Below are 27,500 nucleotides of genomic sequence, written 5' to 3' on the forward strand. Positions count from 1 at the left end.
CAGCCCTGTCAATCTAGGACCTAGGGTCAACCTAGGATCAGGAATTTCTGCCTGGGCTGGGTGTTTTCTTGTGAACGGCTAGTGGGTACACTATATACGATGTAACTGTTTGACCAAAGATGGCTCCTCTCACCTCCTTTCTCTATTGCTAGGGATGGAACCCAAGGCCTCCTACATGTTAGGCCAATGCTCTGCTGCTGAGCCCCAGCCCCTCACTGAGGGAATGTAGGCGAGTGTCCTAATGACAGGCCACACCCCCAGCCCCTCACTGGAGGATTGTAGGCAAGTGTCCTAATGACAGGCCACACCCCCAGCCCCTCACTGGGGGATTGTAGGCAAGTGTCCTAATGACAGGCCACACCCCCAGCCCCTCACTGGGGGATTGTAGGCAAGTGTCCTAATGGCAGGCCACACCTCCAGCCCCTCACTGGGGGATTGTAGGCAAGTGTCCTAATGACAGGCCACACCTCCAGCCCCTCACTGGGGGATTGTAGGCAAGTGTCCTAATGACAGGCCACACCTCCAGAAGTGACTTTTGCTATGTTGCTGAAGCTGGCCTTGAATTCCTAAATTGAAGTGATCCTCCTGTTTCAAATTGCCAAGTAGCTGGAACTAAAGGCCTGTGCTGTTGTACCCGAATGGCAGGATGTTAAAAATTAATACATTCCTGTTATTCCAAGAAACAGCCAGAGCACACACCTCAGAGTAAGTCCCTTCCTCACTGGTTCCCGAGAGCAAACACAATTCAGGTTTCTTCTGTTTCTTTCTGAGTCTGACTCGCATGTGGAGAGATAGTCTTTTTAAAGTGTAAGCACTGCTGGGCAATTTGCTGATTTTGACTATGCTTAATGACCATACTGTCCCACATAGCATTTTTGGGTCGATGTAAGACATTTTTTTCCTGATTTTAAATCCACCAGAGCCATCCATTGGTGGCTATGCCAAATAATGCTGTTCGCAGGCAGTTACGCTGGTTCCAGGGTTTTCCCTTTTTTGCATCTTAATGCCGATCAGATGTGGGGATTGTCAGTGTTCCTGTTTCCATGTGACCTGTGACTCATGGGCTGATGATTCTGTATTTTGGCCCCTCATCTCCCCTTCCTCTCAGCACATTAGATTCTCTTATTAGTACGTCATTGTAGTTGACACTTTGAGAATAGACAGGCTCAGTAGATAATAAAACGGTATTAGCCTTGCGTTTTATAGCTGTCTACTCCCTCCTTTTTGTCTCTGGAGTTTGAGAATGCAGGTCGTATTCTCCTTCATAAGGATGTGGTGGGGGCCGGGGGGAGGGCCCAGTCAGTCAAGCTCGCGATGCTAAAGCATGAGGGCCTGAATTTGGCGCTTCAGTGCCCATGATGAAAGCTAGGCACAGCAGTGCATGTCTGCACTCCATCCAGTGGGTGGATTCCTGGAGCTCATTAGCTACCCAGTCTCACTGAATCTATGAGCTTCAGGTTCAGTGAGGGACCCTGTCTCAAACAATGAGGTAAGAGTGATTGAGGAAAGTTCCTGCCATCAATCTCTGGCCTCCATGTGTGGACACACACACATGGACACACACACACACACACCACACCACACCACACCATACCACACCAGATTTGGTGGGGTTTGAAATTTTTTGGGAAGCAATTCAGCCTAAGGCTTTGAGCCCTAAAAATGTGACCAGTCCTATCTGGAGCAGTGGGAGCTCCTCACGTTGGCGGAAGGCTCAGTCTCTTGCTCACTATGTCAATCTGTTTCTCTGGTGGCAGGAGGCAGCGTGGTATTAAATTTGGAGACCCATGTTGGCTCCCCGTGTTGATTCACATATGTCAGCAAGATTGGGAAAAGGAGTGAGGGAACCCCATAGAGTCCCTGACTGCCAGCAGCAAGTGGCCCTAGGTGAGCTGGCTTTGAATTGTAATTCTGGAGGTGGGTTCCTGTTCACAGGCCTCCTGGTCCACTCAAGTTATCTGACCTGTCTGGGGAGAGGCCTCAGAATCGAAGGGATAAATGGGAGTCTGACCCATGTCCGTGTGTGTGTGTGTGTGTGTGTGTGTGTGTGTGTGTGTGTGACCCTTATCTTACTGCCTCTCTGTACACATGTCTGTGGATGCCAGAAGACAAGCGCTGCTGTTTCCCGACAGGTGCCATCTATCTCAGTCTTTCTTGAGAGCTTCTCCTTACAGTGGGAGTTGTTTTGTAAGCTGGATGGTCAGTAAGTTCCAGGGACCTCCATTTCCTCTCTAATGGTGGCTTACACGTGGCTTTTACGTGGATGTTGAGATCTACCTCAGGGCCTTGTGCTTACAAGTCAGTTGCTTTACTGACTGGACTTCCTTTGTAACCTTAGTTTCGTCCTGGGGTGGAACTCAGAGCTTCATTCGTGTTAGGCAAGAGCTCTACACTGAGCCACGTCACTGGCTTTTTGTTTAGTTCTTTGAGCCATAGGCTCATGAAGACTAGGCTGTTTTCAAACTTGATATGAAGCTGGAAATGACCTTGAACTTCTGATCTTTCTGCCTCCACCTCTTGAGTGTTGGGATTACAGGGATATGCCGCCATGCACATCAACCCTCTGCTCCTACTTCATCCCCCAAAATGTTGTGCCCACTAACTGGGAAGGCTGGAACCCCTCAAGTTCCCTCAGCATGCAACACCCCACTGGCTTGAAGAAGCCAGGATATGCCACTTGTTCTATAGCTGGAGACCCAGACTTCTTCATGACAGGCAGCAGGATCCCTGTTGAAAAAGCAGCCAGCACTGGTTTTCCATTTCTCCAAGTTGCGTGTGTGTGTGTGTGTGTGTGTGTGTGTGTGTGTGTGTGTGTGTGTGTGTCTGGAAGGAAACATCAACTTCTCCCGTTCCTGTCATATTTCAATATTGGCTTTTTTCCGCCCTTCTCCAAGTCTCCCGTTATAACTTCTTCTGCTGCTTAAATATAGCCGTGCAAGTCCTCCTTCTTGCCAGATTGTTTATATTTTTGCAAGCCTTCTGCGTTATCTGTGGCTGCTTGCTTGCCTCTCTCTCCATCCCACTTCCCTACGTTGGTGGCGGTTGCTCTTTTTCCCCTGCCTCCTCTTCTCTGGGATGACTTTCAAATGTGGTCTATCAAAACGCCCAGTGTTTCCCTCTTTTCTGCAGTAGCTTTGACATCTGTTCTTGAATGCTAGCCCACAGTATTCCTTTGGATTTGCTCACCCCGGATTTGTTTGAATGCCAAGAAATACTAAAGGGAAGAGTGTGGCATGAGGGCCTCTCCCCACCTCACAGTTCCCCTCTCCACATTTAAACTGTCTTGAGATTTCTAAGTTGACAGTGTGCTGGTTGGTTGTTCCAGCTCTCTGTCATCTTGTCTGGCCAGGAGCCATGCCATCATGGTACCAGGGAAGCGTCACCCAGGATGGCTTTCTGGCCCACTGGGTTGTTGCCACTAAAAAGGAAGCAGAAGGCTGGGAGTGTTGTCCAGTCCATAGAGTGCCTAGTGCTCAGGAAGCCCAAGGTTCCTTCTCATGGTACATAGTGCGGTAGCTCGTGCCTGTGGCTCCAGTCCTCCAGAAGAGGAGGCAGGAGGACCAGAAAGGAAAGGTTATTCTCAGCACATCCCCCTTACTTCATTTCCTGTCCCAGCCTCTCTCAGGTGGTAGGCAGCTGGGGAAGTCTTCTGAGGGATGGACACCCTATACTGCCCACCAGCCCCCTTATACTCACCCTTCCCCAGTATTACGTGAGCGCCTCTAGCTCTGGGGAAGTGAGTTGCACACCTCCTCTTGAGACTTGTAAAGTTTCTGGGGGATTAGGGATATAACTCAGTATAAAGTGTGTGAAGTCCTGGGTTCTGCCCCTAGAACGGCATAATTCAGGCCTGTAGGATTAGGAATCCAAGGTCATCAGCTTTATAGAGAGTCTGAGGCTGCCCTGGGGTACATGAGACCGTGTCTGGGGGGGTGGTCATGAATTGTCTCAGGAGGTGGGTAGATTCTGGTGGCCTTCCTGGCCCTTTAGTTCTCCCAGAAGCAGGGTGGTGGGACCTGCTATGGCTGGAGGAGTCACATATAACAGTCACTAATGCTACACAGAGCGTTCTGCTCAGTCTGTTCAGTAACTGAATTTACTTGACTTAGCACAGGAGACAGCAGGCCATTCAGTGGACAGCCACATGGCCTGTGTACCTGCTGTGAGCCTGGAGCTCCATCCTGGGCCCATCTGCTGTGGGCTGCTCTGGGCAGCTCCTCATGGCAGCTCCTCCCAGAGTCTTCAGGGCTAGGGCACAGGTTCCCTGACACTGTATGGGACTGATTGCTGTTCAGAGCAGAGCGCTCAGACCTGGCCAGTCTTCTGGGGATTTACCCAGGGGGGCCTCAGACTCCAGGACATGTGGGGTGCTTGGTGAGCTTTGTCTCTGAAAAGCTTATAGGATAATGGAAATAGATATTCTTGGAATTTGCTTTTTAACGGTCCCTCTTGCAAACTAATAGGTTAATGGTTCCAATTGGGATGCCTGGCCTAGAGTTAAGTTTCTAGGAAATATTTGGTGAGTGAAAACAAACTAGCTGTTGTTGCCTGGAGTCTCAGGTCCACATTGTAGAAGACCAGCCATGTAGAGTCCCACTGGTGGAAACGCTGTGTTGGCAAGAGCGTCAGAACTCAGGAGAATGGCCTGGAGAGCTGTGGTTCTGCAGGGAGCCTTTCTATGTATGTGACCATGGGCAGGAATCCTCACCGGTGCTGAGCAAGTTTGCTGTCTCCAGCTAGTGTCTACGGGACTGGTGTTGGGGGAATGCATTGTGCTTATGGTCCTTAACATTGTCCTGGAGTCTTACTTTCTGCCCACGAATCAATTCCCAGGGTCTCTACTCTTTGTTCAAGCCCAATAGACACATGACCCCTTCTGGTAGAAACTACAAATTATAATCTTGCTTCTCCTTTCCGGCTCTCCCCACAGAGAGAACTTGATGCTACTGCAACAGTATTGGCAAACAGGCAAGATGAGAGTGAACAGTCGAGAAAGCGGCTCATTGAGCAGAGCCGAGAATTCAAGAAGAACACTCCAGAGGTGAGCTGGGACTGTGTCAGAGTCTTCAAAAGGGGTCTGTGACGCCTGAGAAATTTTACAACACTTACTGAGATATTTCTTAGTTCTCCAGAGACGTTGCATGGCAAGATGCCTGCTTCTTATGTGTATGCCTCCAGCCCCACTCAGGCCAGGGGCTGCGGCAGTGGACAGGTTGTTAGAATCAGTAAGACATCTGTTGATACCAAGTACACACATTGCATAGGCTGGGCACATGAGCCGTGCCAGACCCATGCTCTGTTCTAACCTCAGGTCAGGATTGTGTGAACTGAAGTCTTTTGGGACCATTGTGGGCCAGTGAGCTTCATGTTGGCTTTTATGATGCCAGGCAGCAGTGTGTTCAAAGATGACATTGCACCAATATTTCTGGTAAAATCTTACTTCCTCTGCTATGGGCTTTGTTGTACCTCTGTGGGGGTTTTTTCCTTCCTTCCTCCCTTCCTCCCTCCCTTCCTTCCTTCCTTCCTTCCTTCCTTCCTTCCTTCCTTCCTTCCTTCCTTCCTTCCTTTCTTTTTCTTGAATCACAGTTCCTCTGTGTAGCACTGGCTGTCCTGGACTTGCTTTGTAGATCAGGCTGGCCTTGAACTCACAGTGAATCTCCCGAGTGCTGTGATTATAGGTGTGTGCCACCACACCTGGCTGTAGCTCTGTGTTTCTTACACAGCTTGTTGGGGCAGTGGGCATGTACTCTCTAGAGTATGGGCTTCTCTTTTATGAATGTGTTGGGAGTTATATTAGTGACTTTTCACTTCCATGACAAAATGCCTGATGAGAGCTGCTTAGGAAAGGAAGGGTTTACCTAGGCCCGCAGTCTGAGGGGAAGGCATGGCAGCAGGAGCTCGGGGCATCTGGTCCATGCCACAGTCAGGAAACAGAGGCTGATGCTGGCACTCAGCCAGCCTTCTCCTTTCTATGCAGTCTGGCCCTTCCCACACTTTTCAAGTGTAGGGAGTAAAGGTGTGCACCACCATCTTAAGTGTATGTGCCGCCGCCGCCGCCGATGGAATCCAGGAGCGTCGTGCATGCCAGGCAAGTGTTCTGCTAGTGGAGGTGCATCCCCATTACCTGGATCTTTCAGTTATTGTTTCCTTTTATTGTTTGAGAGAACATCTCCCTGTATAGCCTAGGCTAGCTCTCAGACCCACAGTCCTCCTGAGTGCATCACCACAACTGACTAAAGTGTGCATCTTCTATTAGACACCTTCAAAGGATGTTAAGGCCAGAGTTTAGATGAAAGCTGAGATGGAGGTTCAGTTAATGTCCTCTGGGATGCACAGCGGGGAGAGATGGGAGTCTATGATGGCACATAGTAGGGAAGGAGCTGTAGTCATGTGTGTGGAGTCCCAGGTAAGTAGAAGGCATGGGTCTGGCAGCAGTAAGGTTACATCTAGATATCTTTGTGACATTGGTCATTTCTGATAATTAAACCATGCAATCATTTAACTTTTAAAATTGTAGCCTTATGTCACTAGGTCAGTAAATTCATGGGCATTTAGCAGTATTGGTTATATTTTGTTAATCTAAAAATTGTAGTTATTATAGATTGCAATTACTTTGTAAGTAAAAGGTTTCTTATGAAAGCTTTATTTCCTATGGAATTTTTAAAAAATACATAATTTTGAGAACAGATCTCATGAAACCCAGGCTGGCCCAAACCTCAGTATGTAGCTGAGAATGTTGTTGGATTTCTGATCCTCTTGCCTCCAGTTCCCAACTGTGCTGAGATTGTAGGCATACACTTACACACTTAGTTTACTTGGTGCTGGGGATCGAATACAGGACTACAAGCATGGCAAGCCCTTAACCATCATAGGCCTTTACCCCCGTGCCGTATGGAGTTAATAGCTGCTCTCTGGGTAGAACAGGTATCTCAAAAACCAGGGTTTATTTATAAATTTCCACTGTTAAACTGTACTATATTATATGCATGGGTGTTTTGCCTTCATGTATGTCTGTGTACTACATGTGTGCCTGGTGCCTGAGGAGGCCAGAAAAGGGCTCTGGATGCCCTAGGTGCTGGGGATACAGGCGTTATAACCCACTATGTGGGTGCTAGGAGCTGAACCCCAGCCTTCTGCAAGAGCAGCCTCAGCCAGTGGGTAGCATCATGAGGGCCTCGTGCTTCCCCTGCTCCTTGATGACTACATAAATTTTGGGGTAAAGATATACAGACCCAAAGTTCAAATGTCATTATCCCCCACCCCACCCCCACCCCAAAGAGGTAGTACCAGGACACTGCTCATAGAGCTTCTGTGTACATCAGGACATGTGCACACGTGTATATAATAGGGTGTGTTTATATGTACCAGTGGCGGGCTAATTGTGTATCTGCCACCTGCTACCCACAGAGTAGCCCAGTAGTCTTTACCTCAAAGCCCAGTCTGGTGGCACATACTTGCCATGCAGCTATTAAAGGAAGCTGAGGCAGTAGGATCTTTGGTTCTAGGCCAACCTGGTGTAAAGAGTGAATTCAAGGCCAATATGAGCAATTTAGTGGGACCCTGACTTAAAATAGGAAGTAAAAATGGGGCTGGTGTGTGTGTGCTGTAGAGTGCTTGCCTAGACTCTCCCAGAGAGGAGCTGGGGACAACACTCAGGGATGGAAAGCTTGCCTGGCATGCACAAGGTCCTGGGCTCAGCCTCACCTAATGTGAAATAAAATAAAACACACTGGTATTAGCTTAGAACACTATAGAATGCTTTAGGTGCAGTGGATCTTTGCTTCATAAAGCTAGCTTAGGGGACTTTAAAAAAATAAAAAGAAATCTAATTTAACAGTTATCAGTTTAAAATACTCCCCGAGGTAGTTTGTACTGACAGTTAATCATTTTGCAGATATTTATGGAACGCCTTCCATGTGCCAGACGGTTAGGTCCTGGGGAAGAAATCCTATCCCTGTTCTTCAGAGTTTCTTATCTCTTCCACCAGGCAGTAGACCATGGCCATGTGGCAAGCTGAGTGCTGGGATCCCATAGCTGGCATCCTCTCCTGAAGTCTTTCCTTGCACCATACACACGCCCATGTGACAGTATTCTCTGTATGAGCCACAGATGGCTCAGTAACCTTCCATATAGATAAACACTTCTGCTTTTTTAAGTCTTGTTAGAGGCCTACCCCCACTGTGTGTGTGTGTGTGTGTGTGTGTGTGTGTGTTCCTGTGTATAGAGTATAGGTGCACACTTCCCATGGCATCATGGCATGAGTGTGGACAACCTGAGGGTTGGTGGTTCTCACCTTCCACCTTGTTTGACACAAGGGTTGTTTATTATCTATGCTGCCTACAAGTGGGTCGCTGTCTTGTAAGCTTCGAGGGATTCTTGTGTCTCTGCCTCCCATTTTACCATGGGAATACAGATGTGTGTGGTCATATCCAGCTGTATGTGGGTTCTGGGTATCCAAACTCAGGTTCTCAAGCTTGTGTGGCAAGTGCTTTACCCATTAGCCATCTCCTATTCCCCCGGTGCACTTTTATGTTGGTATGTCTTGTTCACTGGAGCATGCTTCCTGAGGACACCAAGCCCACTGTGCTCATGTGTGTTCCATGGTGTTGTTTACATATGGCCTTCCCTGGCTCTGTCTTCAGGAGAAGAGTTCAGCCCCAGTCCTGAGCACTGGGGCCCAGCTAGGCCAGGGGATGGGCATTCATCCCTCCTTACTGCCTCAGCCTGGGCAGGTGAGTCCAGTATAGTCACCACAGCCCTCATAGCTCTGAAGTCTGACTTGGCATACCCTATTGTGGCAGGAACTACTCTCTGCGCCTACTGTAACATAGCAGTTGTTAATTGGCCTTCATTTTCCACGGATCAGAATCTTATCTGTGACCTCTTAGGCCTGGACGCTTCTCTGATTTATATTCACTCATTCCCATCTCCGTCTGTCCTTCCCTCCCTCCCTTCCTTCCCAAGTTCTCATGGAGCCCACGCTGCTTCAAACTTACTTCAAACATAAGCTTCCGGACCCCCTGCCTCCATTTCCTTGAGTGCCAGGATTACATGCATCTGGATGGCTTATGAGGTATGGGATGGCTGTGCATGGCAGGCAAGCACTCTACTGACAAAGTTGTATCCTTAGCCTGTCGTTGACAGGGTCTTATCCTTAGTCTTGGACTAAGGATGTCACCAAGGCTATCCTCAATCTCCTGATTTTTCAGCTTCCACCTCTAGGATTGCAGATATGCCCCTCCATACCTGGTAATGTTTGTATTCTCGTGCAGTGGCTTCAAAATGCTAGGTTTGGGACAGTCTCTTCTCGGATGTGGAAGGAATTCTTATACCATGGTAGAAGGAGACTAGATTCATTGATGGCTCTGTGCTTCAGCAGGTAGGCTGCGGGGGTGGGGATGAGACCTCTGCTTTTTGTCTATTGGGAGGAAGGAAGTGTTTTCAAGGTTATGGACATAGCGATGGGCCTGGCATGCTTGCCTTTCAACCTTTTGCAGAGGTGAGGAATTAGAACAGGAAGTGGAGTCAGAAGAAAGATGAAGCAGGAGTGTGGCTCATGTCTGTAATCTCTGAACTCTGGTGGCTGAGATAGGAGGGTTGCTGTGAGTTTAAGGCCATCCTGGGCTAAAGAAAGACCCCTCTGTTATACAAATAAGAAGGAACGAGTAGAGGGTAGTAAGACTTAATTGTGGCTGAGACCCAAGTGCATTTAGTCACTGCTCGGCTGCCTTTTATAGCCACGCAGAAATGACTCAGCCTGGAAAAAGAGAGTCACTTAAAATAAAGTAGCCACTCCAGTGGGGCACATCTTGTTCCTATGCAGCCAGCTGGCTGGAGCCTTGCGGGCCACCTTGGCCTGTCAAGGGGTCTGGGAGACGCATGGTGCTCAGGTAAGGGTGATCTCGCAATCACCAGATGGGGTTCAGGAAGGCCACATATGACCCTGAACTTTTAAGCAGCATGCTGATATTGTTGGTGTGTGTGTGTGTGTGTGTGTGTGTGTGTGTGAGAGAGAGAGAGAGAGAGAGAGAGAGAGAGAGAGAGAGAGAGAGAGAGAGAGAGAGAGAGAGAGAGAGACTGAGTGGCTATTGGCCACTTAGCACTTCTCTTGCTTTCATTTCATTGCCAGACCTAGAAGGCTGCTGTGACTTGAGTTTGCCTGTCAGGTTTCACTGCCCACTTCCCCAGACAGGTTTTCTCTGTGTGGCCCTGTTTGTCCTGGGACTAACTCTATAGTCCAGGCTGTCCTCAAACTTAGAGATCTACCTGCTGCTGGGGTTAAGGGCATGTGCCACCACTTTCACTTTTATTTCAGCCCTCCTTTAAGTCCAAAACTTCCATATTCAATCAAGCAAACATGGCATCTAACTTTTATGTTCCACATTGAGCATAATTCAGTCAACTGCATCGGAAACCCACAGCCGTTCCTGATGTCATTGCCCATGGGTCTTAGGTGAGAAGGTAGGCCAGCAATGTCTTCGCATACTTGGGCCTCTCAGCAAGGGCATTAATGTTTAGAGGTGCTCCAAGCTAGTCACATGCTAGGGACATGAGCACCCCTGCCATGCGAGAATGCATTATGGGGGTTTGAGGACCTGTCCATACCACTCTAGAGAGTCTGAGCTCCCTTCCACTGGTGATTCTTGGCGTTCTGGTAACACTGGGACCGGAGGCATGCCTGGAGTTTTGCGTGGGTGCTCAGGGTTTCGAGCATCAGCCTTCATGCTTGCATAGAGAGCACTTTACTAACTCCTCTGAAGCCTGCTTCTTATTTTGAGACAGGGTTTCACTGAGTTACCCAGAGTAGCCTAGTATTAGTTTAAATAAATTCTTCTCTCTGTGGGGCTGTGGGAAATCTGCAAGCAACTTTTTAGTTCAGTGTTTTTTGCCTCCTCCGAAGCTCTTTATATAAAGCCACTGTGCACATTTTTGCTTCTTCGTCAAGAGGTCACTCTAGTATCTGGCAGAATTATAAAGCCTGAGTAATCACCCTGGGTGTTTAATCATTCTAGAATCACCTACCATCAAGTTACAATACAATAAGATTTTAACTAGAAAAAGCTTAAAAATTAAATGGAAGCATTTAACTGTTACCAGTTAAACACGTTCAACCAGTACAAAAAACTTAAGAAGTAGTTTTCTTGGTTGTGAGGAAACCCCAGGGGAAAAGTTGCCCAGGGGACCTGGTGCAGCTCAAGCCACAGTATTCTACCATGTTCCAGAAAAAGCTTGCAGGAGGCTGGGGAGGGTACAAAGTAGCCCTGAAGAACAGAGGGTCCACTGGGTCGAGTGCAAAATATGGGTGGCACTGCTAGTCCAGGCTTTCCTTCCACACGCAATGAGCCCTGCTGCTGGGGACTTCCGTCTGCACAAGTATTCTCCGCGTGGTTCCAGGGGCCTTGGAAGATAAATGTCTATTCCCAGACCATCTGTTGTTGCAGATGTCCAGGGGCTTTGGACCCTGAGCAAGATTCCTCACTGTTCCGGACTGTGTGCCCCTTTCCTAAGATCTAGTTGAGCCACTCTCACCCTCTATGTATGGGGCAGAAAGCGGTGCAGATTTGGGAGATATTGTTTTGGATTTGAAAATGTTTCTGTATACCTTTATCGGTTGCACACTCCTAATCTAAAATCCACAAATCTCCAAATCTGCCATGTTTGATTTGAGGCTTCTGATGTCTGGCTAGGGGCGCTCTGGTAGTCACACTGAAAGAAAGCCCTGCCCACAGCTCAAGTGACAGTCACTGCAGCTGTTGAGGCAAGAGAATTAGGACTTCAACACTAGTTTGGGAAACTTGGTGAGAACCTGTTTCAGGAATACGCTGGCTGGGAATATTAAATAGTGGTAAAGTACCTGCCTAGCAAAACAAATCAAGCAGTCCAAAACCACAGTATCATACAGTAGTGAGTGCACATGGGCAGTAGGTAAGGACGCCTGAGGAGCTGAGAGATTATTTTAAAATCTAAGAATGAACACACCCGTTTGTAGCATCCATAACCCCAAACACAAACACAGCCATCAGCAGAGGCTCTGAAGCTGCTGTTGGTGAGTTTAGGCGGCTTCTGAGCATTGATGTTGGAGAGCTCTACCTCCCGAGTGCCAGCACTGGATGAATTCCTAGGTGGTCCATGCAGAGTTAATCTCTCAGTGCCTCTCTTGTGCCTGCTTGAGGACAGTGGACAGCAGGGCCACCCGTGACCCCACCATACCATACACTCTTTATGTGAACAACAGATGAGGCCCCAGCTCTCTGAAGAGTCCTTAGAACCGACAGCCTCTTCCTTCCTGAGCTGTGTGTCGCTTCCTCTGAGTGTCTGGCATTTCTAGAGAGCTATTTTAAGCATCATGGACAAATTATCTGAGCATTTAACAGCTGTGAAAAGGAAAGGGTTGTAAAGAGATTTACATGGGCTAGAGTTTTGATGGTGACCTCTGTGAGCTTCCATGTTCCCATGGAGAAATGAGACTGATGGTCCAGATGCTAGGTTGAACTGCTTCCTGAATGGTGTGGCAAAGTCATTGAAGCTGTGTGTTTGTGATGAGCACTGCTTAGAAGGAAAGACATTGAGCTCAGGAGTAGGTTCTGTTTTATCTTCTTCTTTCTTTTAAAGATGAAGCATAGGGCTTCTTGGGTGCTAGGCAAACTCCATCACGATGTCACAGCCCCAGTCCCTCACTGGAGGACCTAGGCAAGCTGCATACTCATGAGTCACACACCCAGCTCCTTGCTGGGGAAATTCTGAGCAAGTATTCTACCTCTGAGGTATGCCTCTCCTTTTAAATTTTCATTCCGAGGCAAAGTCTTGGAATATAGCTCAGGCTAGCCTTGACCCTGCAGTCCCCATCCTCAGCATTCCAAGTGCCCAGGGCTGTAGGTCTGTCCCACCTATAGGTGTGTGGGACAGTAGGGTGTTTAGATCACAGTGGATCACTAACTATTGGCTAGTATTGGCTTTTGATCTTAACTTTCAAACCTGAGTTGCATCAAAATGGACCCTTTGAGAGACAGTCCAGCGCGGCTGCTGACTTGGTTTGCAGCCTGATGGAGCCCCATCATCTTTCATTCGACAGCTTTTAAATTATCAGGGCATATATCTGTGACATTTACCTCCGCCAGAACCATACCAGCGTCTGCTGCCTGGCCCTCTCTGCAGCTCTCTTCATCCCTGTCTGATTTGCTCCGTAACATTCATGGCAGGCTGTCTTTGGGCCTTTCCTTTTCCAGAATTGCATGCATCCAGAGATCTCTGCAGAGATCCTGTTAGGTGTGAAAAGCATGAATTTACCAGAGAGAGAGAGTGGTTCTGGTAACTTGAGGGATATGGCAGGCTTCTAATAGCAATTGACATTTAATAGGGGCGATCTGTTCATATAGTTCTTTTCCAAACCCTTTTTTAAGAAGACAGGGTCTCATGTAGCCCAGGTTAGCCTCAAACTCACTATGTGGCCAAGGATGACCTTGAACTCCTAACCTGCCTCTATCACCCAGTGCTGGGATTGTAGTTTGTGTACCAGTATGCCCATCCACACCCACTCTTTAGTATGTGCCTCTACAATAGGCACAATGTTCGACTCAGGCAGAGAAAACTTAAGACCCAGAAAAGAAATTAGCTTCCTTTGTGTGTCCTACTCAAATCGGTAAAGCTAGCAAGAGACTGCACATGTAGGCAAGCCTCTGTAGGTCCATGCCAGCGTGGGTCCCTGGGGAGTGCTTCCACAGTCTCGCAGCCCACAGTCACCTTCCGGGTGCACAGAGCCAGCTGCCTTGTGGGATGGCTCTCCAGAGCCTCCTCCTGCTGCTGAGGCTTCCTGGCCCTACGCCACCACCCGTCCCTGCCTGCTTCCAAGCACATAAAACTCCCCTGGACATTTAGGGGAGAGTTGGAACTCCTTCTTATGGCATTATCTGCACATCCCTTTGCCCCCCACTTGACATTTGAAGGTTAGCCCGCCAGTCCCTTTGCAGCCCTGCTGTAATCTTGTGCTGGCCGCATGCAGGACGCTGTAAAGAAAGTCTACTACCAAGCACACTTGGCTAGTGCCTCTGACTTGATAGCTCAGCTATTGCAAGGAGACCCTGTTTTGGGGCTGGTGGGGCCAGTTCTTCCCTCCCCAGCTTCTGTGTTACACTGTGGGAGCGCTGCGTTCCTACAGGTACAGAATGTGTGTGTTTCTCCTCTAAATCCCTTTTCATCTAACAGTACCTGGCTGGCTTTCTCCATTAGCTGAGCTGTGCTCATTAGAGGAGTGTACTTCAGATTTTCTTCTTTCTCTTGACTTGCAAACTGCCTTGTGCTGTGAGTGCCCCGCTCAGTTTCCTCTCCGTCTTTCCTGTTAACATCTTCTGCTCATTTTTTCTACTGGACTTTTTGCTGTCATGCCATACCCATGAGTAGGGGGTTCTGATGTTTTCCAGTCAGAATTCTCTGGAGAATTTGCCTTAAGGACATCCCGAGTGTTGGGATTACAATCGTACACTGCCACGCCTGCTTCTGTACCACAGGCCATGGAACTGAGGACTTCTTAGGCAGGTGCCCTACCAGCTGAGCTACGCCCCCCAGCTGTTCTGGAGCTCTCCTCTGTATAGATGTCACCAGCCACCTCCTGGGCTCTTTGTTTCTGTAATGCTGGCTTTTGCTTTCTGTCCCAGGCCTGGGCATTCTCCTGTGATTGTTGGTAGGCAGGGCCTCAGTTTCCCTTCTTGTATTTAGAGCCCCTTGTCCCTCCCACAACCAGTAACCAAGTGAGTTGATCCGACTTCTTTGTCCTTTATCAGCCACCACATTCCTCATGCCCCTGGACTGTCCCAGCCAGATGCTGTTTGGATTCTTCCAGTGTTTCATGTCCTAGGTGGGTCTGCTCTCTCTCACAGGAGTCCCCTGCCCATCGTTCTTCAGCGCCATGTGCACTGTGTCCTGGCCTTCATTCTTCTGCTGTGGAGCTTACAGAATCCTCTTCCCAGTTCATTTGTAAAGCCTTATTCATTTTCTTTTTGGTGCTGGGGACAGGATACTAACTGAGTACTCTACTACTGAGCTAAGTCCCCAGCCCCTCCGGCCCCCAGTTCTGTTTCTTCTGTCTTCTGGGTTGAACACAAGCATGCTTGGAAATTACCCTGTTGCTCAGCTACTTCTCACTAAGTTGCTGAGGCTAACTCTGCAGCGAGGCTGACTTTGAACTTGCAATCCCCCTGCCTCAGCCTCTCAAGTAGCTGAAATGATATAGGTCTGTGTGACCACAGTGCCGGGCTCTGAAAATTCCTACTTTTTAAATGAAAATTTAAATGTTTTTTTTTTATTGGGATTTCATTTAATTTGGAAATTTGGACAGACTCAATGAAGTATTCAGCATTTTGATAATGTTACTGCAGATCATAGTCTTAGGTGATTTTAATTCCATGTAGGGCCCAAGGGACTCGTGAAAACTTACGCGACTCAATGTGCGGATACAAAGTAGTCAGAATTGAAGGATTGATCATTTTCATCTGGAGCTGAGCATAAAAATAAACCCCACTCTGTTATCATAGGTGGCTGTGATTAAGACAGGGCGAAAGGTCGGCTCCAAGCCTTCTACCTCTGACAGTTTCCTGAGGAAGATGGAGTGTCTCTTCATCTTTGGTCCAGGTCATCAGTAGCTGAGAGCCATTACTGTCTATTGGCTGTTTGGTTTGTGTGAAATATGGGGCTGGGCAGAGCCTGCTTCCCTGAGGTCAGGTGTGTTCACATAATCAAAAGATCTGAGAAGCATACAGCACATACTCGCTTGTATGTGTGCGTGTGGCAGCAGCACAGAGATACACTTCTGTAATTTAAAACACACTTCATTGTGGGCTATTTTCGAGCTCCTGGGGAGAAGCTCAGTTAGCCTTTGTGTGTGTGTGTGTGTGTGTGTCTGGCAAGACAGCCATTTGTGAAGCTGTCAGCCACTGGCTAAGCGATGAAACACGAAGATTTCTCCCATGTGTAATGTGTGCTCAGCCCTATTCCGTTCCCATGACCTAGACAGAGAAGTGTGTGTATTGTCTTGAAATAAAAGTTGAAGAGAAGAATATTCTTATTTAATTTGTATATAAACATCCCACAGACAGCATTTGACCTATTTTTTTTTTACATTTTAAAATTTCTCTGTGTATGTACATGCATGCATGCACGCGCACCATGACATGTGTGTGGAGGTCAGAGAACAGCTTGTAAGCATCAGCTTTCTCCTTCCATCATGTGGGTCCCATCTCTCCCTTACTCTTTGCTTATGATTTAAAGGTTTGCTTTGTGAAAGAAAATACTGTTTCTCCTAGTACATGAAGCCAGAAGTGATCAGTGAACATGTATTTGAGGATCCAGAAGGGAGGCCAAACAGGATCAGGGCAGGTCAGAGTGACAAGTGAAGGCCAGAGCATGTAGGGTCGCTCCTTCCAGCTGAAGATAACCATGAAGGGAGTCGCGCTCTCTTTTTGCTCAAAGAAGATTTTGAAAACGAATCTCAATCTCAATATCTCTCTCTCTCTCTCTCTCTCTCTCTCTCTCTCTCTCTCTCTCTCTCTCTCTCTCTCTCTCTCTCTCTCTCTCCCTCCTCTGAACAAATCCATTTGTACTTATAGCCAGATAAAAGCACTTGAGCATGTATTCATTGTCTTGAACGTAAGTGTGGAAATGCCAGCCAGCCTTTTTAAGTAAAGGAATTGATATGGAAGGAACCGGGGAGCTGAGAGCCATTTCACTCTGAAATTCTTTTTGCATTAGCACATTTGCAGTGTTGAGGACTGTGTGGAAAATTGAAATAGTGCTTCTATCCTGCCGTGTCTCCAGCACGTCAATAAATCACCTTTTTTCCCTTTTAAAATGTCTGGCCTTGTAATTTATGTTTGCGTAACCCATTACTAAATTCATAGTAGGTGTTTTAGTTGGCAGGCGTTGTTCTAGAGGTTCTGGGGGCACTGAAAAAAGATACAGAGCCTTTGTATTTATACTTAAGTGGACATTTTAGTTTAGTTTCTTGTTTTAAAATGAGCTGGGTACTTATATAATTTAATATATTATTCGTGTGCACACATGCCACTGTGCATGTGAGGGTCACATGACAACCTCCTGAGAGTGTGTCCTCCTTTCACTGTGGATTCTGGGCATCAGACTTGGCTGTCAAGGGCCTGGGTCTGATGAGCCATCTCCTTAGCCCCGAATTTTAAGAATTTTAAGAAATAATGATAATTTGGAGCTGGGTGTGTGCGTTTTCCAATATCAAGCCATATTCTTATACTATCAGCTGTTATGAACTTCTTAATGGACTTTATGATTGTCTTTCTTTTAAAATTAAAATTGTCAAAAGAGAATGATTTTGGCATTATGACTGTACTGATAATATAATGTTCAGTAAGCTTCGCTTTGAATAGAAGATTAGAAATCTGGACCAGGAGGATGGTTGGGCAGGTAAAATATTTTCCATATAAGCCTAACAAATTAAATTCAACCACCAGACCCAAGTGGACCTTGGAACATGTGCTCTGGCACCTCCCCTCCCCCCACTAATAAGAAAAATCTGTATCTGTAGTTAGGCATGGTGATCCTGAAGCTGCTTGGAAGCTGAGGCGGGAGAGGAAGCTTTCAGGGCTGGACTGGAGAACTCAGTAAGGCTGACTACAGTGTTCTTTTTAAAAGAAGGGCCAGGGTAGGACACTAGTGTTAGTGAGGCCCCAAGTTTCCTCCTCAGTCCCTGCAAGGAAAAGAAAGAAGAAGCTCTCATTCAGCAGTTTTAAAAGTTAACAGTGGGTGACAGCATCACTTACAAAGTGAAGGTGAAAGGTCCCATCCATCGACTCCGCCCACTTGTGTGCGCATGCGAGGCGCATGTCTGCGGTCTAAACAAATAGAAATGCTCAAGATTTGTTCATATAATTGTGGCTGACCTTCAAAACATTTCACTCCTTTTCTTTCTGTCCTTTTTCCTCCCTGCCTTCCTTCCTTTCTCCCTTTTTTCTTTCTTTCTTCCTTCTCCTTTTTGATCCTTCCTTCTCTTCCTTCATGTTTTTCCTTCCTACCTTCCTTCCTCTCTCCTTCCATCCCCCCTCTCCTGCTCCCCTCCTTGTCCTCCCTCCCTCCCTTCCCTGCCTCCTTCCCTTCCTCCCTTCCTCTCACAGGACACATTCTGGACTCAAATTCCTAAGGAATCCAAAGACGACCTTGAATTCTTTGTCCTCCTGCCTCTGCCTCCTGAGTGCTGGGATCGGAGGCATGCACCATCTGACTCCAGCTGAGACTTTGTAATTTTTAACCAAGCATTGGAAAATAACCATTATGGCCTGAGGACATAGCTCAGCAGATCATTTGCCTTAGAATCCCTCAGTGAGGAGCTCTGGACGTAGCGGTAGAACTCCTGCCTGGAATCCCTCAGTTAGGGGCTGAAGGCGCAGCTCCACAGTAGGGCACCTGCCTTGCCCGAAGGTCCATCTTCAGCACTGGAAAACAAATCCAAACCCCAGAACATGATGTCTCCAAACCATAACTTAGAGAAACTTTAGAGTTTTACTGCTTTGAATAATAATAATAATAATAATAATAATAATAATAATAATAATAATAATAATAATAATAATAATAATAGCAGCAGCAACAACAACAACCACCACCCTGCCCTTTTTTGTGTGTAAAAAGTTTTAAGAGTAACTTAAGGGTCATTAAAAAGCCATTTATGGTTTGTTGAGGAAGTCTCCTACTCCCTTGGCTGGTTAATGCTGTTTTCATATCTAGCCTGCCCCTCAGCCACTGAGATCACAGGGTGATTCAGAGCACGATAATTCCTGTTTAGGCTCTTGCCTAAGAAGCCTTCACTAAGAAGCCATGGCCTCTTCACTCTGAAAAACAAATATGCTCAGTTGTTCTAGAGATTCTCCTAGCTTGCTCTGTGGTGCATACTTGCCATCACTGCACTTGGGAGGCTGAGGCAGGAGGATGGAGAACTCCAGGTTAGCCTAGGTAAGACTCCATCTCAAGGAAACAAAACCAAACCACCTAACCAATAGTGGACCTGTGTCAGGTACATTCAGACTGTAACCTGGTCCCTAGGACCTACCTACAAGTCAGGCTGCAGGGCAGGTTAGATACCAATTGGAAAGTCTGCCTCTGACTTCCTACCACCAAAGTTAGGGATTAAAAGAACTGACAGTTTTGTTTATTTTAATAATAGCTTATTTGGTTTTCCTGCACTGCGACTTGTTTTGGTTTGTTTTGCAATTCTGGGGGTTGAATTAAAGCCTTGAATGTGCTGACTTTCAGTATATAGCTCAGGCTGGGCTTAACCTTGCTATGTAGCCCAAGGTATCCTTGAATTCTTGGTCTTTCTACCAATCTAGTGCTGTGATTACAAGTGTATGTCAACACACTCCTCACTGAATTTGTGTGTGTACGTACGTGTCTATGTATGTACACATGCACGTATGTGTGTCTAAATATCTATGTTCAAGTATAGAGTTTAGAGGACATCCTCAGGTGTTAGGTGGGGCCTTTGTTATTTAACCCTGCATAGAACAGGCTGGTCCCATTCTTCCTGGAGCTTCTCCTGTCTCCCATCTTGCCTTAGGGATGTTGGGATTACAGATGTGTGCTGCCACACCTTGCTGTATGTGAGTTCTAGGATTGAGCTCAGAGCCCCATGCCTTTGTAGCTCTCTCTTTACCCACTGCCCTGTCCCCTGTCCTGTTTTGTTTTCTGAGACAGGATCTTCCCATGTAGCTTTGTACTTGCCATGCTCCTGCCTCAGCTTCCTGATGTTGACTTTCTTCTGAAAGTACTTGGTTTTCCTTGTTATGGGATCAATGGCGGTGTTTATTCTGGCTGCACTACCTGGAAAATGTTCGTTTGCATTCAAGATGCATCTTTTTTAGGAGCTTCAGGGGGGTAGTATTTACTATTTATTCATGGCAAGGTGCAGGGCTCCCCAAGTCTGTCTCAGCTGTGTGCCCAGGCTGCCCAGGACAGTTTCTTCCTGCTGCTAATGCACCTTCTGCTCACTCTGTTTGCTCCCTGTCCCCAGGCCTCTGGTTCCCCGTTCTTCAGACTGTAGTCATGTCCCAGAAAGTGTTTCCAGCAGGGAAAGTGCTGAGCCAGAGGAGGGAGGAGGGAAGCTGGAGGTGTTTATCGATGGAAGACTCCTTCCAGCTTTCCCTACTAGTTCTTTTCCAAAGCAAACTGGTGGTTTTCTTCAAGTCAGCCATAGCCAAAGTACAGCAGGATTTGCTGTGTGCTCTTTACAAGGAGAAGAGCAAGCATTGGGCATCACTCTGGGGGAAGAAAGAGGCTGTGTGTGTGTGGGACAGGCTAGCAAGTACAGTGGTGAGGACATCTAAGTGATGGGGGTGGTGGCAGGGGGGGTGGACAGCACAGGGAGGGGGGACAGGGACACACTGGACCTACAGATGGAGGCAGCCTGGCTAGGCTCGCGCAGTACCTAGTCAGTATCCGGGCTGGCTGCTGCTGCTACCCACAGAGAAGTGGGCGGGGTTAGTAATGAGCCCTAGGGGCTGGGGATATAGCTTAATGATACAGCACTTGCTTGGAATCTGGCAGAGAGGGGGTGGGGGCATGGTTTAGCAGTAGAACACTTTAGAATTCCCACTGTGTAAGCCAGGCTAGTCTGGAACTTACTATCCTCCTGCCTCAGCTTCCTGAGTGCTTCAGTTATAGGTGTGTGTGCACCATCATGCCCAGCTAAGGGGAGTGATATTTTACATTCAAAAAATGTGTTTGTTTGAAGGTATTGGAGGGGAGCACACATGTACCAGAGCTCAAGTGTGGAGGTCAGTCAGTGCACTCCTTCTACCATCTAGATTCTAAGTAGCAAACTTAGGTCTTCAGGCTTGGTGGCAACTGCCTGTACCCACTGAGCCACCCTGCCCGCAGGGAATGATGAGTCAAATTGGGCTTATCTCAGAATCTGCATCCTCCATCCCCTGGCAACTCCCCCCCCCCCCCCCCCCCACACGCATGGTTAAAGCCACGTATCCTCACCCTGTTTAGTGACCTGACAGGTTAGTGATGGGCCAGGTTCAAGTATCCTCACTCTGCATGTGAACGGTTTTCAAGCAAGATGAGGATTTCGTGTGGGGAAAGCTGATTTGTTTCTCTTTTTGTGTGCCGAGGAGGAGATGACCCAGGGACAGGCTAGGTACTCTCCCTGCTCCTGCGGGGACAGGGCAGAGGAGGAACATAGATGCTGTGAAACTAGGCCCTCTGCTTGCTGTGTCCTTGGGCTTTTAGATCACCTCTTGCATGTCTCTCTATCCCCACTGAATCCCTCCACTCACAAGGCTCCTGCGTGTGTTTCCTCTTGAGCTTCTGAGCTCTGGGAAGGTTGGGATACCTCAGATCATCCCAAGTCCGTGAGTGAGCACATTGATGGTCCATGTGCACTTGGGGTTTGCTGAATGCCATTAGCCATATATTTCTGGATTGATCCACCCCTGCCTGCTCAAGAGTGCTCCTGACTAGGGACAGCGGTCCCAGCTGCTTCAGTATGAGTAACCCACCTTGTTCTGTCCCTCAAGAGCAGACTGGTACTCAGAGTGGAATGGTGGCTTGCCCAGAGCCACACAGCCAGCCAATCTTGTTAGTGGGCCAGGACTCATCTGGAAGGGTCCAATATCTCTCCTGGTCACCAGCTCCCCCTGCTTTGTTTTCACACTGCTGATTTGAAAAGTCAGGAGGGAAAGGGCAGTGTGCCGGGCTTCCTGGAGGCAGGTGGCTCTTTTAAAGCCAGGTCTTGTTATTGCCAGCCTGACCTCGTTTCCATGGAAGCAGCCAGCAGGGGCAGCTTGTTCCTATCAGTCTGAGGCCCAGTGGAGCCTCAGCCTCTGACAGGCTTTAGGACTGGCCCTCTCTCTGACTCATGGGAGGGAGACCCAAATGCCCCAGGGAGCCTCTCTCCTCCCACTCCTATTGTAGTTTTATACTTGAAGGAAGAACAAGTGAATATGTAGTGCCATTCTGTGTTTGCCCCCAAACCTGCATGGGGTTGGCCTTCCTTTCTGCCCTGGGACACCTCCTGTGTGAGCCCTGTGGCAGAGGTGGGTGGGTTCTCTGGAGAGTATAGGGCTTTTCTTACAGTTTCTGGAGGCATATTAAAAGATGGACTACAAGAAAGACGATGTGTGTGTGCAGGCGTGGGTATGGTGCTGGCTTATATATGTGTTCCTATGTAAGTGTATGTGGAGGTCAGAAGCTGATGTCAGGTTTCTCTCAATTGCTTTCTACCTTGTTTTTTGAAACAGGGTTTCTTCTCACTGAATCTGGAGCTCCCTGCTTCAGCCAGACCATCAAGCCCAGGAGTCTGCCTGTCTCTGCCTTCCTGGCACTGGGATTATAGGTGTGCCCTACCACATCCAGGTTTTTATATAGGTGCTGGGTATCAAATTTAGGTTTTAGCAAGATTTACCCACTCTGAGTCTACCCCTGCCCTACTCCCAGCCCCCAGATACATTTTGGGGGGAATTTTGCATTTTTATTTATTTTATTTTTTAATTTATTATTTATTTTTTGGTTTTTCAAGACAGGGTTTCTCTGTGTAGCCTTGGCTGTCCTGGACTTGCTTGGTAGACCAGGCCAGCCTGGAACTCACAGCAATTCACCTGCCTCTGCCTCCGCCTCCACCTCCGCCTCCAGAGTACTGGGATTAAAGGCATGCACGACCACACCCACCTTATTTTATTTTTTAAATTTATTTTTGTTACATTCACTGTGTGTGTGTGTGTGTGTTGTGTTTGTGTGTGTGTGTGTGTATGTGCTTGCTGTAGTGTGCTTGTGGATGTCAGACAACTTGGAACAGCCGGTTCTTTCCTTCTACTGTGCTGCCATGTGCGTCCCGAGAGTCAGACCCAGCCCCTTTACAGGTTGAGCCAGCTTGCTAGCCCAAATTCTATACTTTAAATTACCCCTCTGAAGTTTGCAGATGTATCTATGGATTCCGAGAGGTATTTGCATGGCTAAGTTCCAGAGGTGCTTGCAAGCCTTAAAAGAACAGAGAGCACTAGGAACAGCTTGTTAAACTGCAGACATGGGAAAGGGTTCTCTCCTACCACCCCACCCCCCACACACTGTTTTTACAGAAAATTATCAAACATGCCAGTACATCGTCTCCTGGGTCTGTTTTTGTATTCGTTAGGGTAGAAACATCCCCAACTTCTGTTCCAGTAGGTGGAGAAAGACTTAAATCCTAGAAGCACCGCTCATCTACCTTTTTAGGGTATTACAGGTTTAGCTTGAGGGCTGGAAGGTGTCCAGAAAAGTATGACTCAGGGAGAAAAAGACTACTCCCAAAGCAGGCAGGGTGGAGTGTCAGGGCCAGCACAGTAACATTCCCAGCGGGGAGACTGGCTGTCTGTTATGTGGAGACACTGGGGCATAGATTTGCTTTCACAGAACAAGTGAAACGGAACAAACGTTTTTTTGACTTCTCATTCTCAGAGGCCCAGTCTCTGCAGGTGTGTGTTTTGCTGACACCTAGTCCTCAGTGTTATTTCAGACAAAGTGCACTTCAATGGTAGCTCCACCCCATTCCCACCCCAACTAACTGGCTGTAGAAATGAGACACTCTGTCGCCCCCCAGCCCCTGCCAGCCTCCTGTGTTTGGGCAGAAAGTGAGCAGCATGCCTCCCTCCAGGGCACTTGCTTGGGGGCTTTCCCATCCTTGTCTTCCTTTGGGGAGCCAAAGCCTTTTGTAGAACAGAGCCATCATGGAACAGTACCACCATCCCCTCAAGTCAAAAGGAGCTGATGCCCTGTGGACCCCTGCTCCCCTAGTGTATCTTCTTCTCCAGCCCTTAGTTCCCAGCATAGAGGGAGATGCTCTGGGGGAACACAGCCATGCTTCACTGGCTGCTGGTGGGTCACCTTAGCTTATCCATGCCCCATTCAGCTCAGCTGGGAGTCTGCTCTTCCTACAACTGGCCATGACGAATGACGAAGTCACATCCATCTTCACTGTGGCATCATATTCTGCATGGAGGTGCCTGATGGAGGCCTTTCTCCTCATCTTCATAAGGGCTCACACTGAGGAAGTAAGGTGAGCTACTCATGTCCAACCAAGCCAGCAGTAGCTCTTTCTCTGTGCTCATTTGGCTGCCCAGTCCTTCCCTGCGCACCCACTGAGCCAGCCTTCATGGTCTCGTTCAAGTGGGTGCTATTTAGTGTCAAGGGTGATAAGCAGGAGACACAGTAAGGACTCAGGCTCAGCCCCACCTAGAACAAGAGGAATAATCCTGCCAGAAGTAACAGAACTAAGTCTATACAGTATCTTTTCCTATGAGGGTTTACTTATGAAAATGGTATTGATTGTATTCTAGGTTCTGAATGTAATTTACTCTTTTTTAAAGACAAGGTTTTATATAACTCTGCCTAGCCAGAACTTTCCATGTAGCCAAAGCTAACCTTGATCTCCTGATCCTCCTGCCTCTCCCTTGCAAGTGCTGAGGTTAGTGAGGTTACAGTATCTACCAGTACACCCAGCTTGAGACAGATGATACTGGCCTTTAATCCTAACTACTGAGGCAGGAGGCTTACGAGTTCAGGGCCTGCCTGGGCAGCTCAATGAGAGCCTATTATAAATAAAGCCTAGAGAAGGCTGGGCATGTACCTCAGTAGCAGATTACTTGCCTAGAATCAGCCAGCAAAGGGCTAGAAGTATAGCTCAGTGGTAGGACACTTGCCTAGAAGGCAGGTACCCCACCGCTGAGCTGTACCCCTAGCTCTTGCTTTTGTTGTGTAGACCCTCTCTCTGTCTTTAGGCTTCCCCAGCCCAGTACATAAGAATCTGCATGTGTCCCAGGCATATGGGGTGCCTAGTTTGCTGCTGGGAAAGTCAGTGTGCCCTCATGCCCCCTACTCTCCTTTAAAGGTCTCAGGATCTCAAGGTATGTGGTCATGGTTCTAGTGAGGAAGGCTTGGCCATAACCTGCTGTTTCTAATACTCAGAGCTAAGCCCAGATGCCCAGATATGAGAACAGAAGATATCACTGCACTGCCCAAACCCCAGGACTGCTGAACTCAGCTCATGAGTTATTGCCGGGAAGGGAAGAAATAGTTCCTGATCCATGTATCTCAGTTGCCACTGAATTCCCTGTTCACTGGCTTTTGTCAGTTGTGGTTAGGAGTTCCTTCATGTTTATTTACAGGGACTTTTGGAAACTGTGTTGAACAGGAATTCCCTCTCTGCCAGGATCGGTGCCAGGCATCCGGATAGGTTCTGAGTGAAAGCGGGATGTCTAGGAGCCTGACTTGCCCAAGGGACTGCATCTGGAGGGTAGGAGAGGCATGGAGTACACAGGGTTACAGGCTGGGAGGATGTGCGGGTTCTAGGCTGAGCCTTGCTCCAGAACGTGAACGTGTCTCGGGGCCCTGCACGGTGTAGTGCCACAGTCCACGTGAGGCACTGGCTTATTGAAGAACGAGATCTAGATGGCTCCCAGTACCTGTGGCCAAGAGGACGGAGCTTGAAAGGAAATGCCAATGAAATTGTGGGCTTAGAAGGGGGCAAGGAGGATGGCACGGCCGAGAACAAGCTTGGTGATGAAAAGAGGGCACAGAATGAAGGAGACCCCAGGAAGCCTTTAGGTTTAGAAGAGAGCAGAGGTGGGCAATGCTAACATGGGGCTCGATATGTTGGTGTCCGGTTTAAAATTTGGCTGACTTCACTCTGCAATCATCTTTCTATCCCAGGCTTTATGCAAGCTTGAGAATATCCCTCTGTCCAGCCCACGTGGATGCTGGGTACATCCTCAGTGGCTTTAGAACAAAGTCTTTGGAGTGTGGAGACATGATGGCATGTCAGGAGATGACAGACTTGGGGATAGGAAGAACGTTGTCTCTGAGCTCCAGGTATACAGTCAAACCTCAGCTTAGCCACAGGAGAAACCCTCCCCGGTGTCCTTCCCTTTCTGCCTTCCTTCTCCCTCTCTCCCGCCCATTTTTTTTTTTTTTTTTGAGACCTGTGGTGTAGTAGAGGATGAGCTTGAACCTCCAGGCCTCTGCCGTCACCCCCTAACCCTGAGGTGCGCAGGTGGTGCTGGAGATGGAAGCCAAGGCCTTGTGTGTGTCCGTAGTTGAGCTATATCCCCTTCCCTCGTGTTTCGGAACAGGGTCTTATGCTGTTGCCTCGGTTGGCCTTAAATTTGTGTTGATCCTCTTGCTTCAGCCTCCCAGGCAAGCACTAGGAGTCCCAGGCAGGAGCCACTCTCACCAGCCTGATGGTTCAGAAACCCTCTGTGAACTAATTGGCTCAGTCTGAACACAGAACTAATTTGGATGGGATCACCTATTTTGATTTCTGGACTGTTTCTTAAGGAAACTTTAGAGCCACAAGCAAAATATCTCTGGATGTGGCCTGAAATGACTCCTTTAGTCACCGACAGCAGTGTCCTGCTGCTGGCAAACCAGATAGTGCCTTAGTAAGGCCTTCTGGAAGCTTGGAAGTTGTTACTCCAAACTACACATGCTACACTTTTTTTTAAAGGTAGGAGCTGCTTCTGTGGGTCCTAGTTTAGCCAGCACCCTCACTTCCAGCCCGGTGTGCAGAGACCTACACTGGGTTTATCTCCGTCACTGCAAGTGTTCCGTGTTCCCTGCTCTGTTAACAGAGCTATAATTAACTCACAGGACGCCAAGCAGCCAGATTCGGCCAGGCGCCAAGAAATCAGCCCCAATTACTATATTCACATTGTCAGTAATGCCCACTTCACAGCTTCTGCTAATTTGAAATGGCAAGTTCCAACTTTCCATAGTCAAATTACCATTTTTGTATCGTTCTATTACATGGTGATATTTGTCCATTATTTTGGCTATGTAAACTTGGTATTATAATGACAATTAGTTGTTGTGCACTTTCTGAAATGATTTGCAATTACATCTCTTAAGAGGCAAACTCAAGTCTGCTCTGATGGAGTGAGCATCACATTTGGGTCGGAGCCCCATATACGTCAGAAGTCAGATTCCCATAGTTAGCCCAGTGCCTTGAGGGTCTGCAATAAAAGTGGGCATCTAAGTTGAAGGGCATGGGGTGGGGGTGTAGCTCAGTCTGTAGAGGGTTTGACTGACTTAGGAATCATATTTTTCATCTTCAGCACCACAAGCCAGGTGATCCCAGTCCTTGGAGACAGGAGGATAATGGTTAAAGGCCATACATGGCGACATAGCAAGTTCAAGGCCAGTCTGGAGTATGTGTGTGCCAGTCCGCACACCTGTGCATGTGCAGAATCCAGAGGAGGGTGACAGGTGACAGCTGTATCAGTCCCTGCCAGTGTCTCTCACTGAACCCTGATCTAGGCTGGCAATCAGCCAGCCCCCAAAAGTGCCCTGTCTTTGTCCTCTGTAGACCTGAGGTTACAGGTGCATGTGCAGCCACAGCAGGCTTTTCCCACAGATGCTGAGCATCTGAACTCCGGTCCTCATGAGTGTGTTGTGGGCACTCTTCTGCACTGAGATCTTCTCAGTACTAAAGTGTTCTGGTTTTTTCATGAAAATGG

At 47.9% G+C, this 27,500-nt stretch overlaps 1 protein-coding gene across 8 annotated transcripts in view; it reads left to right on the forward strand.

The window, feature by feature from the left end:
- Cux1 (cut like homeobox 1) overlaps positions 1 to 27,500 on the forward strand; it is a 331,747-nt gene that overhangs the window by 78,369 nt on the left and 225,878 nt on the right. For all 8 annotated transcript variants that reach the window (XM_051161265.1, XM_051161266.1, XM_051161260.1 and 5 more), the window contains exon 2: positions 4,931 to 5,041. In XM_051161265.1, the coding sequence (XP_051017222.1) occupies positions 4,931 to 5,041 (111 nt within the window). The remainder of the gene's footprint in view (positions 1 to 4,930; positions 5,042 to 27,500) is intronic.

This window comes from Acomys russatus, chromosome 19 (genome assembly GCF_903995435.1).
Source record: "Acomys russatus chromosome 19, mAcoRus1.1, whole genome shotgun sequence".
NCBI lineage: Eukaryota > Metazoa > Chordata > Mammalia > Rodentia > Muridae > Acomys > Acomys russatus.